Raw genomic sequence first — 14,766 nt, 5'->3', positions numbered from 1 at the left:
TGAGGAGCGAGATAATGGACTGGAAGCTATGAAGCTAAGTGATCAAGACTTCCTCCGCAGTCTTGAGAACGCCATTCGCTTTGGTAAACCCTGCCTCCTGGAGAATGTTGGAGAGGAGTTAGATCCTGCCCTGGAACCTGTCTTGTTGCAACAGGTAAATGCAAACACAGATGTCATAACCATTCATTGAACTGCATATTAGCAGATGTTAGCAAAGATCTATGGTATACTGATGTATTACACCTTTTTTTTGGCCTTTAGACATTTAAGCAGCAAGGTGGTACAGTGCTAAAGCTGGGTGACAAAGTCATCCCTTACCATGAGGGCTTCAAGATGTATATTACAACCAAGTTACCGAACCCACACTACTCTCCAGAGGTCTCCACCAATGTCACCCTCATAAACTTCACCTTGTCACCTAGGTAACATTTATCCAATGTAACTTTAGGTAACATTTAACATTTATCTAACATCTATTTGTCATGATGATAATTTACTAAGCTTTGATATTGAGAGTGCCTATGTGTTAAAAAGACTGATAAAAATGTGTCAAAATATTCTGCATTCTTTATCATAACATAAACGTAGTGTAGGGAGTTTGCTGGACAGAATTCCATTCATTTTGAAGAACCATTTTGGGGTGTAGACTGTGCTCGTAAAATACTTTCTGTCTTTCTGCTAAGATTGTTTGAATTGTGCATTTTGTATATTTACAGCGGTCTGGAGGACCAGCTGCTGGGCCAGGTTGTGGCTAAGGAACGTCCAGACCTGGAGGAGGCGAAAAACCAGCTGATCATCAGCAATGCCCAGATGAAACAAGAGCTAAATGAAATTGAGGATGAGATATTGTTTCGTCTGAGCTCAACAGAAGGAAACCCGGTGGATAATGAGGAGCTTATACAAGTGCTGGGGGCTTCCAAGATCAAAGCTGGGGAGATCCAGGTCAGTCAGTTTTGAATTGTTATTTATTTATTATACTATTTCTCTGAAATAAAAACACATGCTGTATAAGATGCCTTTGTCATCCAACTAATAATCCATGTTTTTATTTACCGTGTGTTATTGTGCTTGTAGGCGAAAGTGATGGTAGCAGAGCAGACAGAAAAGGACATTGATTCCACCCGTCTGGAGTATGTACCAGTAGCTGTGCGCACACAGATCCTCTTCTTCTGTGTATCTGACCTTTCCAACGTGGACCCCATGTACCAGTACTCGCTTGAGTGGTTCCTTGGCATCTTCATGGCTGGCATTGCAAACTCTGAAAAAGCAGGTGGAAAGAAATTCACTTAACATTTTGATTAGCAAAATCATCGATTATTATACATAAAGCATGTGGTGATAGAAAGAAAATCTGATGATATGAGAATTTTCCCGCAAGCTTTAACTGAACTTCATCTTGACATCTGTCTTACAGACAATGTGGAGAAAAGAATCGCAAACATCAATGAATTTTTCACCTTCAGCCTGTACAGCAATGTGTGCCGCAGCTTGTTTGAGAAGCATAAACTTATGTTTGCATTTCTCCTGTGCATTCGCATCATGATGAATGATAATAAAATTAATATGGTGAGTCATAGGGAAGTTGGCTGTCTATCACTTGTTTCTTTTATTTCCTGCAGAAACATATACAATTCAGAGGTGAGGCTAATGTCTGGACATGTGAGGAATCTGCTTTATCTCTTTGCGGCAGGCTGAGTGGCGTTACCTGCTGTCTGGAGGGATGCCCATCAAAGAGCTGACTAACCCTGCAGTAAGCTGGCTGTCAGATCGAGCCTGGCAGGACATCCTGGGCCTCAGCGCTCTGGACACGTTTAGCAGCCTGGCAGAGAGCTTCAGCGAACATCTTCAGGGTTTTCAGAGAATTTTTGACAGCAATCACCCTCACCGGTGGGCATGAATAACCACTTTACTAACAACAGCAGGCTTACTACTCCAAATTGTTTTGTGCAGATCCTGAACAACATGTAATATTTATCATGGTGTTAATATGTGTATGTTTTTTTTTACAAAGGGAGCCCTTGCCAGGGGATTGGGACACAAAGCTGGATTCATTCCAGAAACTGTTGGTCCTGCGCTGTTTGAGGGCTGACTGTCTTGTTCAAGGTCTGCAGGACTTTGTATCAGCGCAGCTGGGACAACGCTTCATTGAACCTCAGGTCCTTATCCTAACTCTTCCTTTAATTTTAAATTTCACGGTTAACATATAGAAATGTGGTAATATTTACCTTTTTGGGTCTGCTCAAATGCAAAAAAGCTGCAGAATTAACTATGCAAATTGGCTTTGTTGAAAAAGTATTTCTGGTTATTTGTTCAGTATTATGTGCCAGCTTTGGTTTTGGCTTTTCACTTTATATTGTCTCTGTCTCTCTCCAACAGACATCAGATCTGTCTGTAGTCTTCAAGGAGTCTTCCCCCTCCACTCCTCTGATCTTCGTGCTATCCCCTGGCACTGACCCTGCAGCTGACCTCTACAAGTTTGCTGACGTTATGCAGTTCTCAAAAAAAATGAGTGCCATCTCATTGGGCCAGGGCCAGGTCAGGGACAGAGGGATGGCCTGGAACTCTTCCTTTTTTTTCTAACACTGTTGCTTTCTGATCCTGGAGGAAATCTTTTTCTCACAGAACCAGGGCATTCTCATTTGTCATGTGAAGAATGGCCACCTTGGTGTTAATTGTTTCTCTATTTCTGACAACAGACAGGGAAGATTTAATGTACTTCTCTGACAGATGGTAGATTTCAGAACACCATAAATGAGCTGTAGTGAAGAGAAAAGCAATAACATTATTTCCAGTTTTTGTGATAAAAGATGACTTAACAGTCAAACTTCAGCTTAGTGGGCAGTCAGACATTTTCCCAGCAATACACTACCAGTGTGGCTGTTCAAAAGGTGTTAGCATGTGTTTATTACATTTGTAATTGTTAGGGTGAGAATGGCTGTCTCATGCTGGGTAGTTGCAACATCCTGTCCTCAATTTCTGTCTGCATCAGACTGAGCCTTTTGAAACCCTAGCCAGCTGGAGGATTATGTGCTCAATGTATGCTTTCTGCTCTGTAATTAAGGATCAAACTTTAATGAATGTGGCTTTTGCCTATTGAAGAAGACTCCTATGTTAAACATAATTTTTCACAAAGCTCTTGTTGCCTTTACATCTGCCTTTTCTCTTCCTCTGCTGCTTGTGTGATTTAGGGTCCCTGGGCTGAGTCCATGATGATAGCAGCCATGGAACAAGGTCATTGGGTCTTTTTCCAGAACTGTCACCTGGCTCCCAGCTGGATGCCTTCTCTGGAGAGACTCATTGAAAACATCGACCCAGTTAAGGTCAGAATGTAAGCATATGTGCACATTATGTACACTAAGGTAATGCTGCATGTCAGACAAGCCTGTATGGTCATGACTAATAGGCACCACATGTATCTTAACCCTAAAACAGGTGCACAAGGACTTCCGTCTTTGGCTCACAAGTCTTCCCAGTAACAAGTTCCCTGTTTCAATTCTCCAAAATGGGTCTAAAATGACCATTGAACCTCCCAGGGGAATCAAGGCCAATCTACAGAAAACCTACATGAGACTCAAAGATGATTTTATCTCCTCCTCCACAAAGGTCCTCACTCATCGTACTGTTTATTATATTTTCTTTGTTGTACTGCTTATTTTCTGCTGTGGCAACTATGTTTTATCTCTTCTCTTCTCAGGTGACACACTTTAAGTCTTTGCTCCTTTCTCTGTGTCTCTTCCATGGAATTGCTCTTGAGCGGAGGAAGTTTGGACCACTAGGTTTTAACATTCCCTATGAGTTCACTGATGGAGACTTGAATATCTGCATCAGCCAACTCAAAATGTTCCTGGATGAGTACCAGGACATCCCATTCAAGGTGAGGAAGAGGAGAACAGTGCTTACATTTAACCAAACTACTCCATTATAAATCCAAATCCAAATAATCCACCATTCATTTACATCTTTTTACAATGTCCCCATAGTTCTTCTTTTCCATAACATGCCAAGTTTACTGTAAATTGATGTGGTTAACTGATGTTTCCAGAAACACTGACCCTTGCATGTTGTGCAAGTTTATTTTCAACCACAGAAAGTGTGTTTCAGCGTCTTTATCTGTCCATCTCCTATTTATTTCTTCACCTGTTCAGGTACTAAAATACACTGCTGGTGAGATTAATTATGGTGGCCGTGTGACAGACGACTGGGACAGACGATGTTTGCTCAGTGTGTTGGAGGATTTCTACTGTCCTGCTGTTCTCACTGATGATCACATCTACTCTTCGTCTGGAGTCTACCGCCAGATAGACACGAATCTAGATATCAAGGTCAGATAATGGTGTAAAAGTTGACAAGACTGTGATAAAATCAGGCTTAAGACCTTTGTCTGCATCAATTTGTTAAACCTCAAGATGTATAAATACTTTGAAGAGGTTGACACACCAACATGTATTATTTTGACAGAAAACCCTATGATGTAGTGTGCAGAATGTTTTAGTTAAATCCAAGCATATAAATGCATGAGCTACTGAACCTTAAACTACCTGCTGACAGTTCCAGTTGACCTGTTGCCATGATAAATCTTACCCTAGGGTTACCTGGCCTACATTCGTGGTTTGCCCATCAATGATACACCTGAGATCTTTGGTCTTCATGACAACGCTAACATCAGTTTTGCCCAGAATGAGACCTTCACCCTGCTGGGGGCTGTGGTTCGTCTCCAGCCTCGAACCGCCTCTGCTGGGGGGAAAACTCTAGAGGAGGTACAAATATCTATTGATACCTAGTTTTTTAGTGCTACTTGCATCATAATATGGTGATATGTTATGCTTCTTGATGACATTCCCCTTTGGTACTATAGATAGTGGAGGAGATAGTAGCAAGCATCGTTGAAAAGATTCCTCAGCCTTTCAGTGCTCAGGAGGTGATGGAAAAGTACCCAGTCCTCTATGAGGAGTCCATGAATACAGTGCTCATCCAAGAGGTCATCAGGTAACACAACATGCTGTACTATTAGATAAATCAAAAACCTTACTAAAGGTCTCCTTGATAATTTAACACGTCACTCTGCTCTGTTCACTTAAGACTGAGGTTGAAAGATTAAAGTTCTACAGTCAGGTGGTGTCTCCTGTATGTCACACTTCCCTAGCCTTGTGTTCCTCATTCAATATCTGTTAGGATTGCAATGAAATCAAATGTACACCAAGTTATATAAGGGTTAGTCTGGATGTCAATCAAGTATTAGTATCAGAAACAAAGCTCTACTTTATCTTTCACACTAAACAGCATTTATGTCTAACTGGTAAACAGTCATCCAGCACAGAAAATTATCAGAAAAATCTTCATACTATATGCTGCACTGAAAGCATCTTGGACAACATTATTGTCTTACTTCATTCAAATGCACTTTTGTTACATCTGAAGTGAAAACAATGATTAAATGTGTAACCAATAATGTTGTATATCTAGACTTCAGCTAAAATTGCACCCTTACAAAGTCACAAGGTAACTAAACATAATTATATGTCTTTGTCGGCATCTAAAAACCACATTCTCACATTCAACTGTGTATACTGATGTAGCCTGCAGTGTCAGCATCTTGTTCACAGGGAGTTTGTGTGTCTGAAGAATTTTTTTTCAGCTGTTCACATACCAGTCATTCTAAGTTTATTTATTGTTAATATTTGTATCCAAATTTTGCAGGTCCTCTGGCAATATTTGGAATAAAACCCAATGTGTAAACAATATGGACAAAAGTATTTGGCTACATCTGTAAAGTATTGCATTCAGGTGTTCCCATCAGACCTGTTGCCCCAGGTGTATATAAATCAAATGCCTAACCATGCAGACTCCATTTGCAAACATTTGTGATACAAATTGGTTTGTTCTGAAAAGCTCGGTGACTTTAATTGTGGTACTGTGATGAATGTCATCTTTGGAGTTAGATGGTTTGTGAAATTTCATCCCTGCTGGATAAGCTACAGTCAACTATAGGTGATGTTATTAAAAAGTGAAAGCGTTTCGGAACAACAGCACCTCAGCCACAAAGCTGAAGATCATATAAAATCACAGAGCGAGGTCGACAACTGCCATTCTATGAAACTGGTAGCTTCATGGAATGGTCCAATGCCAAGCGTGGTATGGAGTGGTGTAAAGCACAGACTGTGGAGCAGTGGAAACTTGCTCTGTGGAGGGACGAATCGCACTTCTCTGTTTGGCAGTCAGATTTGCTAGACTGGATTTGGCGGATGCTGGGAGAACATCACCTACCTGACTGCACTGTGCCAACTGTGAAGTTTGGTAGAGGAGGGATAACGGTATGGGCTGTTTTTCAGAGTTTGGGCTAGACCCCTTATCTCCAGTGAGGGGCAGTCTTAATGCTCCAGCATACCAAGACATTTTGGACAATGCTATGCTTTCAACTTTGTGGCAACAGCTTGGGAGAGGCCCTTTTCTATTCCAACATGGCTGTGCTCCAGTGCACAAAGCAGGGACTATAAAGATATGTTTTGATGAGTCATTGACTGGCCTGCACAGAGGTCTGACTCAACCTTATTGAGTACCTTTGGGATGAACTGGAATAGAAATTACAAGCCAGGCCTTTTTTTGTCCAACATCAGCACTCAACAGAATGAATGGGCACAAACCACCAAAATCTTGTAGAAAGCCTTCCAGGAAGAATAGAGGCTGTTAAAGGGGGCCACCTTCATATTAATATACATGTATTGGAAAACAGTGTCATTACAGTCCCGGTTGGTGTAATGGTCAGACAGCCAGATACTTTTTTTTTTTTTAAAGATTTATTTTTGGCCTTTTTGCGATAGGACAGTGGATAGAGTCGGAAACAGGGGAGAGAGCGGGGAGAGACAAGCAGGAAATAGTGCCACGGGCCGGATTCGAACCTGGGTCGCCTGCGTATATGGCATGCGCCTTAACCACTCGACTACCGGTGCGCCGACAGCCAGATACTTTTGTCCATAAAATATATATGTAACATCATGTCAAACTTGCAAAGCTTGATCAAAAATTTAAGTTACATCCATGTTATTTTTCAAGATTCAAAAAAGCCAAGTAGATAAATAAAACATTAACAATATTAAATCTCATTTTCATACTTTAATCTTGCTTGTATCTTTTCTGTTTCAGGTATAACAAGTTGCTGGTGGTCATCTCTCAGAGTCTCGCTGATATCGTGAAGGCTCTGAAGGGTTTAGTGGTGATGTCATCTGAACTGGAGCTTATGGCCAACAGTCTGTTTAACAACTTGGTGCCTGATATGTGGAAAGCCAAGGCAAGATGAATAGCACAATAGGGACTCCTTTGCAAATATCGGTGGCTACTTATGGGTGCCAGTAAGGCCGTATTCCATGTTAAAAAAATATGTACCAAAACATTTTGAAGACAATGAAATACAAGGTTTTTCACAAATGTCAGAACTTGAAAATCCCACTATAATGTACAACTGTAAGATTCCTAAAATGCCTAAATGTGTTAGAAATGAAGCCCTTCTGGTTCCATTGTGTTGAAGTTTATGGATTTTTAAGTGCGTTTTCAGCTAGATGCCCAAAATAAGGTATGTACTTAACACAAGCTGAGCAGACCTAAACACTTTTGTACAACATAAATACATCTTTAAGTGCCCCACTTGTGAACTTTGAAGCTTTTTCATATCTAAAAACAGACAGTTTTCAAGTAGAACAACTGAGTTTTTCAGGGGCATTAAATGTCATCACACTGAACATGTAAACTCTTCTGCTAGTCAGCTGGTGTACTGTGTGTTTTATGCCTTACACTTAGCACCTTGTTGCTTAAAAAGAAAGTCTTTAATAGAAAAGGCAGGAGCATGAAATACAGGTTTGAAGCTCAGTGGTGGTGACATTGAAGTCGGTCAACCTCAGTATAGTTCTTTTCCATCCTAACAGCTTTTTTTTCTTTCAACGTTTCATTTATACTTAAAATATCACAGACACTGTGTTCAATTGTGAAGATTGTACATTTTGATGAACAAACTGTGCGAGAGCCATCAACTTTTTTTAAAAACAATTTTTAAAATGAATAAAGTATTAATAAAATAACTGCTAACTTCAGGGCTAACCGTGGCAGCCCTTGCTGCACTGTTCAGATGTGTGTTTTTTTTTTCATGTCTTTGGAAGAAAACTTTAAAAGCTAGACAAACACAAACTGCCAAAGTACAGACCACTTCTTTGCCTTGAACTGAACGCATATTACAATATAAATCTGTACTTTTTTTTTTAGTAATTTGGGGCAATACTAGGCTATTTTTTGCAAACATAGCATTAAATAATCTTTCTGTGGCATTTTCACTTTCTGCTCCAACAAATGCAGGCTCTGCTTTCTAACAATAAATAATTCTGACTGGTTGTGTGTCTCTCTTATGCCAGGCCTACCCGTCTTTGAAACCTTTGGCCTCCTGGGTGTCAGACCTGCTTCAGAGGATCAGTTTCTTGCAGGGATGGATCTATAATGGCATTCCACCTGTCTTCTGGATTAGCGGCTTCTTTTTCCCCCAGGCTTTTCTCACTGGAACCCTCCAGAATTATGCCCGTCACTCTGGCACCTCCATCGACACAATTGGATTTGACTTTGAGGTCAGACTTAATCTGTCTGTCAGAAAATCTGTGTAATTTCTGCAAGGACTTAGTCTTTTATTTTGTCGGGGATTTTTATTGCACCATGGAATTAATTGTTCATCTTGAATAATCTCTTTTCATGTTTTCTTTTTCCTTCTCTTCTAAACTCTGCCTTCCTCAGGTCATAGTGAAGTCAGTGTCAGAGATAACGGAGAAACCAAACACAGGCTGCTACATCCACGGTCTATTCCTGGAGGGGGCTTGCTGGGATAACCAGGAAGGTCAACTCATAGATTCCAGGCCCAAGGAGCTCTACACAGAAATGGCCGTTATCTGGCTCATCCCCAAACCTAATCGCAAGCCTCCACTTACCGGGGTCTACATCTGCCCCATCTATAAGACCCTCACACGTGCTGGTTAGTATCTTTACTGTCTAAATAGATTTTTCAATGAATTTCCTTAATGTGGGGGAACAGGCAAAGTGAAAATTTTACTTCATCATTAGTCCTGTTTTTTAGTGTGACTTGGTGTTAGGCAGTTCTTTCCTGTGTTTGTGTGTATCTCCTGCTGGTGGTTTTATTACTCACCCAAAATAGACTTCAGTTAGTGTCCTGTTTCACGAAGCGTCTAAATGTGCAGCTCTGTATTTTCCACCCACAGCATGAAGCCAACACCTTGTGCTGCACTCTAGACCTGCCTAGGAACATCTAACTCAGCACAGTAATGGAAAAACACAAACTATCTGAAGTTTCTGCCCCTCACTAAACTGCTGTGTTTGCTTTGTAGGGACTCTGTCTACGACCGGCCATTCAACAAACTATGTGATTGCAGTTGAGCTGCCTACAAAGCACAGTCAGGGACACTGGATCAAACGGGGAGTTGCCCTCATCTGTGCATTGGACTACTAAACATAAAAATACACAAGCACACACCCACACTTTCTTCCCCAACAAACAATTAAAATGTAACTACTCTTTATCTTAAAGCTTTTTAATAGTTTTGTCTGCTCATAATAATTAAACACTTTATATGTCACTAACACCAACAGGGCTGTTAAATGATTAAACTTAAACCGTAATTAATCTCAGAATGTCTATAGTTAACTATAATTGAAGCCTGTGTCCACAGCTGGCACCTGTAGCACTGGTAGCAACCCCAGTTTGGAGTGCTTCTACTGGCGTTTTTTGGGGGTGGGGGTGGGGGGCTAGGTTACTTATATTTGACTTTTGTTTTCCTCTGTTGTATCCTCAACGTTGTTTTCTAAATAGTCTGGTGTTCTTCATATTTCCTTTTTTTTAAGATAATATCACCAAGAAAACATGAAAACAGTGTAAAGAAAACCATCCTGACACAGGCAGCAGCTGTACACCTAGTTCCCCTTCTGCTGATCAGAAGTCTTGCCCGTTCCTGATTGTGATTGGCAAGTAAGGGAGAAGTAACACTGTTCCAGAAGTTAAACTCAACTGAGAGCGCTGTGAGCACAACGTCAAAAACAGCTAACACCAGCTCCCCTCAGAGCTCTGAGAGCTGAAAACGCTGAGCTACATTCCCTTTGTATGAAAAAAATTAGCCATTCCATAAAAGCTCTGGCTGTGGACACAGGCCCTTAATCTACATTTTTGTTGCATTTTGAAATTCCACTAATTTACGTTAAAAACTATTTTGGTTCCTTGGGGAGCGCAGGTGGCCGAGTGGCTAAGGCGCGCACCCCATGTACGCGGACGGCCCGGGCTCGAATCCGGCCTGGGGTCCCTCGCCGCATGTCTCTCCCCCATCCCTGTTTCCGACCCTGTCCACTATCCTCCTCTATCAAGTGAAGGAACAAAAATGCCCAAAATAAACCTTTGAAAAAGAAAACAAAACTATTTTGGTTCCATTTTTGATTTAAGTAGTGTCTTAAACTAACAGTGTGCCTCTACTACTACTTTTGTTGATATACTTTATTACAGTACACTTTAATGTAGTACAGAGAACTTAATCACAGTAGGTTACTATTGTCTTAAATGGCATACCACTGTTTTCCACTAACAGGAAGTGATGGCAATTTCTCTTCTTCTCTTTAAAATCAGATCAATCTGCCTTTTTTTTTATTGAAATATGCTACCATTGCTAATAACCTGTGAGCTAGTGCGCTAGTAAACTAACCGTACAATAGCCGCTATGTCACCACACTGAAAAAAGTAAAACATTGGTTGAACTTCAAAAATGAAGTAATCAATCACACGAAACATTTTGAATTGAATCAATTTTTTTTTTTTTAAATTAGGTAAATGTAATTTTTTTTAAGTTCATAGAAACTATGTTTAAATGTTTAGCAAACCTAATTCTTTTAGATAGTCCTAAACTAAAAATAAAAATTTCCCTTAATCACAACGGATGTGCTTCAACACGTAGGTTAACGCTGGATGCCTGTGCTGGAGTGTAGAGGGAGAGCCACTCAAAAGTGGCAGCTGCTGTTGTATCAAATGTTTCTCAAATCCACTCAGGGCGTTGTCTCAAATGCGCACAGCAGGCTTGATGCCATAATAAACATTGTGGCAAGCTGTGGCGAGGAATAGCTCATAGAAAAGCTCTCATGCAGTGAACATGAACAATCATAGTTTATTTTTTGACAGATTTTCACGCATACAGGCAGGGTAGTCTGCACCATTAACCCCCTCACTCATGGTGTGACACTTGAAAATAACACCCTCCCCTAAAAATATGAACCAACAAACAAATCATGCACCATTACAACCCCACAATGAAATGTGAACATTATAGAACATCAGAAGAGTGAATTCCCTTGCACCAAACAATCCCAGCAGTCCCTGCTCCAGACACTGCTTCCTGGATTGCCACAATACATTGATCCAATGACAGAATTTAATTTGGTATCCAGCTGCCAGTTTAAATTAAAAATATAGGTTCAACCATTAAGATAATTTAGAAGGCTTAGATTTAATGAACAAATCAATAATTTTAGCCTGTTGTAAAACGAAAAATTACATCAAACCTACAACAGCACTGTTTTACTTTTTTCAGTGCACTATGGCAGCCATTGGGGGTGCAAACCACACTCAGTTCTTGGGAGTTTTTGACTGTGCTAGTAGTACACTACATTTGAGCATACTGCTGAGTTTGAACACATGATTCTCCCGCTTATGTGCTCAAATAATGTAGTATTTAGTACAGAAGTATGAGATTTGGGGCACACTGACTTCCTGTATGGTTACAAAACGGCCTTTATTTTGAAAGGAAATAAGAACTTTGGGTAGATAGGATTATAACATTTAGCCTAGTTCAGACCAAAGACTCGCAACAAATTCAAACTCACCACAGCGTGCAACAGCCGCTCTGCAACAGTCTAAAGGCATATCAGTTCACGGCAATGGGACTGAAGAAGATGAGGCGTTGATTCCATAGAAATGACTACAATAATCTCAAATTTTGTACATTAAGAGGGAACCAAAGAGGGCAAATTGTCATTTTTTATTGAGAGGGCAACAGAGAGGGTAAATTGTAAAATTTTGTTCATTTGGATGGTACCAAAGAGGGCAACTCATCTAATATTAAGCTATTAGAGGGCAACCAAAGAGTGTGATTCCTCAAATTTTGCTCATTTAGCGGGACCCAAAGAGGGCAATTCATTTTTTTTTTCCAGCAAGAGGGCATCAGGGGTCAAACTGTCAAGTGTTGTCCATTTACACAGATGTTTGTAAAACTGTATATATTAAGGGAGCACCAAAGAGGGCAAGCTGTCCATTTTTTCAATTTGGAGGTTAATAAAGAGGGCAACTTCTCAAATAGGCCATCAATCATTTAGAGGGAATCAAAGCAGTGTTAATTTTGTGGACTAAAACTATGACTAAAAATGTTCGTCGACAGCCTTTTTTTTTCCATGATGATTTTTTTCCAGCTAGACTAAGACTAGCCAAAGATAGATCTGTGATGACTAAAACTGACAAAAAGTACATTTATTTTTCGGAAAGATGACTAAAATTATGTTGTAGTATGAATCGTAACTGAAAGAGAACATTTTCTCCATTTCCCCAGAGTGTTTGGTTGAAATATTCTAGTTTCTTGAGGAATGTCCAAGAAACCACTCTGCAGCCTCAGACATCCATCTCCTTTAACTGAAGCTAACAACGCTCTGTGAACACTGAGCTGAATACACGTACTGCTCCTTTAAGGCGGCTACATCGGGACTGTTGAGAAATATGACTTAACTGTAGGTGGGCGGTGCTATAGCAGCAGTGACAGTGACTGGCCATGTGAACACAACCACTGGACTCCCGATGAACGGGAAGCTGAGCTCACCAGGATCAAGAGAAAGTCCTCACCGCCGCTGCCAGCTCTCTCTCCCTGACTGGAACTATTATTTTTGTGACACTGAGATGCTGAGAAGAATTTGGATTCATCTGAAGAGACAGGTTTGATCGAGTGACAGGATACTTCTTCCATTTAACTGACAGTTATTTAAGTCTGATAAAAAATATTCATGTAATTGTTTTAAGGATGATGTTAGTTCTTTAATCTACGCCACAGTTTATTGTGTTTGACTGTGGAGTCTTCACCGCGCTGCGCTGCCCAGGACAACCAGACGCACCAGCGGTTTCCTCCTCTCAGCTTTACGCAGTTACCGGAGGGCAGCCAGGAGTCGTCGCATTACTCTGGTGAACTACTCACTCTTTCTCCTCCTGCTGGTAAAAACAAGCCGGTGTGACCATGCTACAGAATGAAAACGAGAAGGAGGAACCGCTTCAGGCGCCAAAGGCTGAGCCTGAGCCGGATTCCCCGAATGAGGAGCAGGAAAAGCAGGAGCCCGCTCCTGTGGCTGCTGAGGGAAACTTCCCCATGCCTGTCCATCCCAAACTGGACATAAAACGCAACGCAGTGACGGACGATTATAAGATCTCCACTCAGGTCCTGGGCTTAGGGATCAATGGCAAAGTCCTTCAATGCTTCAACAAGAAGACTGGAGAGAAGTGCGCACTAAAGGTACTACAATCAATCACCTGATAGCTAACAGGCTGGGATAGGCTGTTCAGCCTTAGACAAAGGTGTACAACCGCCTGGAGCCTCTTGCTCCATGGGGTCTCAACACTTAGGCAAAGGTGTTCATCAAATGTGAGGTATATACTTAATTATTTCAATAATGAAAATGAGTATTTAGAATAAAACTAAGGTTCCAAGGATACATGAAATAGAGTTTAATTCAATAAAATAGCCCTGGAAGTACCTCAGAACTCCCTACTGAGTGCAAGCTCATCAAAATGCTCCACATCATCATATCGTGCAAATTATTGCAAGGTAGATGAATTTAGAAGTATGAAATCAGAAAGTAGACAATTAATGTGTGATAAAATGGCATAGGATATAATTCACCACTAGAAGTGGCAGAAGAAGCTAAATCACACCAGTAGTCCACATATAGTCAAACTACTGAGATGTAGACACTTCAGTGAAACTGTTTCTCATTTAAGAGGTGATGAGCAAGTATTGCTTGCTCTCATTAGGGTTAATCCTGTGTTTATTTTCTAACTGAAGAGATGAAATTACTCCAAAACTTCAGCTTGAGTTAAATATTCCTCTACTTTTTAAATATGTTAACCTGCAGCTCAAATGAAGATAACTAAGAGTTTATTTTGTTCAGTCTTAAACTGTCATAAAAGTAGACCTTTAGCTTTTATTTTTATAACATCATGATGGTCTAACAGATGTTTAGAGGCAGAGGTGGACTCGGGGAGTTTAAAGGGCAGGAGTGAAAATACTAAAAAGGGCACCTGCTGATTGTAGTGGAGCACTTGTGCACACTTGTCAGTAATATAAAGCAAAAAAGAGAAATTTTGCTGAGATTTGATGATTTTATTATGATTATCTTTAAAAAAAAAAAAACAAAAACAGAAGAGAAGCTGTCGGGGAAAATAAATTTTCTACAAAGTAGCTCATGGCACTTTATTACAGTTTCTCCGCTGTTGGACATGTGCAGTCTCAGGTTTTGTCCATTGAGAGGCCATCCTGCCCACTGGAAGGAAACCCTGAAGATCACTTAAGCACTTATTCACCAATTGAGGATTAACCCTTAACGGCGCTTTGCGAAATTTCTCCACTGAAAGTGCACTAAAGAAGGCACTTTGTCAAATTTACTCCTTTCAGAGACCCCCTTAGTGGGCGTTTTGTCACATGTTGTTCACTCACA

The 14,766-nt window shown here is 40.6% G+C and overlaps 2 protein-coding genes across 4 annotated transcripts in view; both read left to right on the top strand.

Annotated features, from left to right (window-relative positions):
- Positions 1-10,338, top strand: part of dnah1 (dynein, axonemal, heavy chain 1) — a 40,474-nt gene extending 30,136 nt beyond the window's left edge. Inside the window, exons 61-78 of the mRNA XM_041783910.1 lie at positions 5-154; positions 262-422; positions 717-942; positions 1,075-1,270; positions 1,415-1,566; positions 1,691-1,887; positions 2,012-2,156; positions 2,377-2,535; positions 3,189-3,320; positions 3,433-3,603; positions 3,695-3,874; positions 4,146-4,322; positions 4,587-4,757; positions 4,856-4,986; positions 7,141-7,285; positions 8,397-8,603; positions 8,767-9,001; positions 9,372-10,338. Coding sequence (XP_041639844.1) covers positions 5-154; positions 262-422; positions 717-942; positions 1,075-1,270; positions 1,415-1,566; positions 1,691-1,887; positions 2,012-2,156; positions 2,377-2,535; positions 3,189-3,320; positions 3,433-3,603; positions 3,695-3,874; positions 4,146-4,322; positions 4,587-4,757; positions 4,856-4,986; positions 7,141-7,285; positions 8,397-8,603; positions 8,767-9,001; positions 9,372-9,493 — 3,057 coding nt within the window. The 3' untranslated portion in view covers positions 9,494-10,338. The remainder of the gene's footprint in view (positions 1-4; positions 155-261; positions 423-716; positions 943-1,074; positions 1,271-1,414; positions 1,567-1,690; positions 1,888-2,011; positions 2,157-2,376; positions 2,536-3,188; positions 3,321-3,432; positions 3,604-3,694; positions 3,875-4,145; positions 4,323-4,586; positions 4,758-4,855; positions 4,987-7,140; positions 7,286-8,396; positions 8,604-8,766; positions 9,002-9,371) is intronic.
- Positions 10,339-12,839: 2,501 nt separating this feature from the next.
- The window catches only part of mapkapk3 (MAPK activated protein kinase 3), a 32,483-nt gene continuing 30,556 nt past the window's right edge, over positions 12,840-14,766 (top strand). For 2 of the 3 annotated variants that reach the window (XM_041783382.1, XM_041783384.1), the window contains exon 1: positions 12,840-13,565. In XM_041783382.1, the coding sequence (XP_041639316.1) occupies positions 13,293-13,565 (273 nt within the window). In that variant the 5' untranslated portion in view covers positions 12,840-13,292. The remainder of the gene's footprint in view (positions 13,566-14,766) is intronic. The other variant, XM_041783383.1, reaches the window with a different exon arrangement.

The sequence above is a fragment of the Cheilinus undulatus genome, linkage group 3, assembly GCF_018320785.1.
Source record: "Cheilinus undulatus linkage group 3, ASM1832078v1, whole genome shotgun sequence".
In the NCBI taxonomy this organism is placed as follows: domain Eukaryota; kingdom Metazoa; phylum Chordata; class Actinopteri; order Labriformes; family Labridae; genus Cheilinus; species Cheilinus undulatus.
Note: the sequence above shows the minus strand (reverse complement) of the source record. Positions and strands in the feature narration are given on the sequence as shown.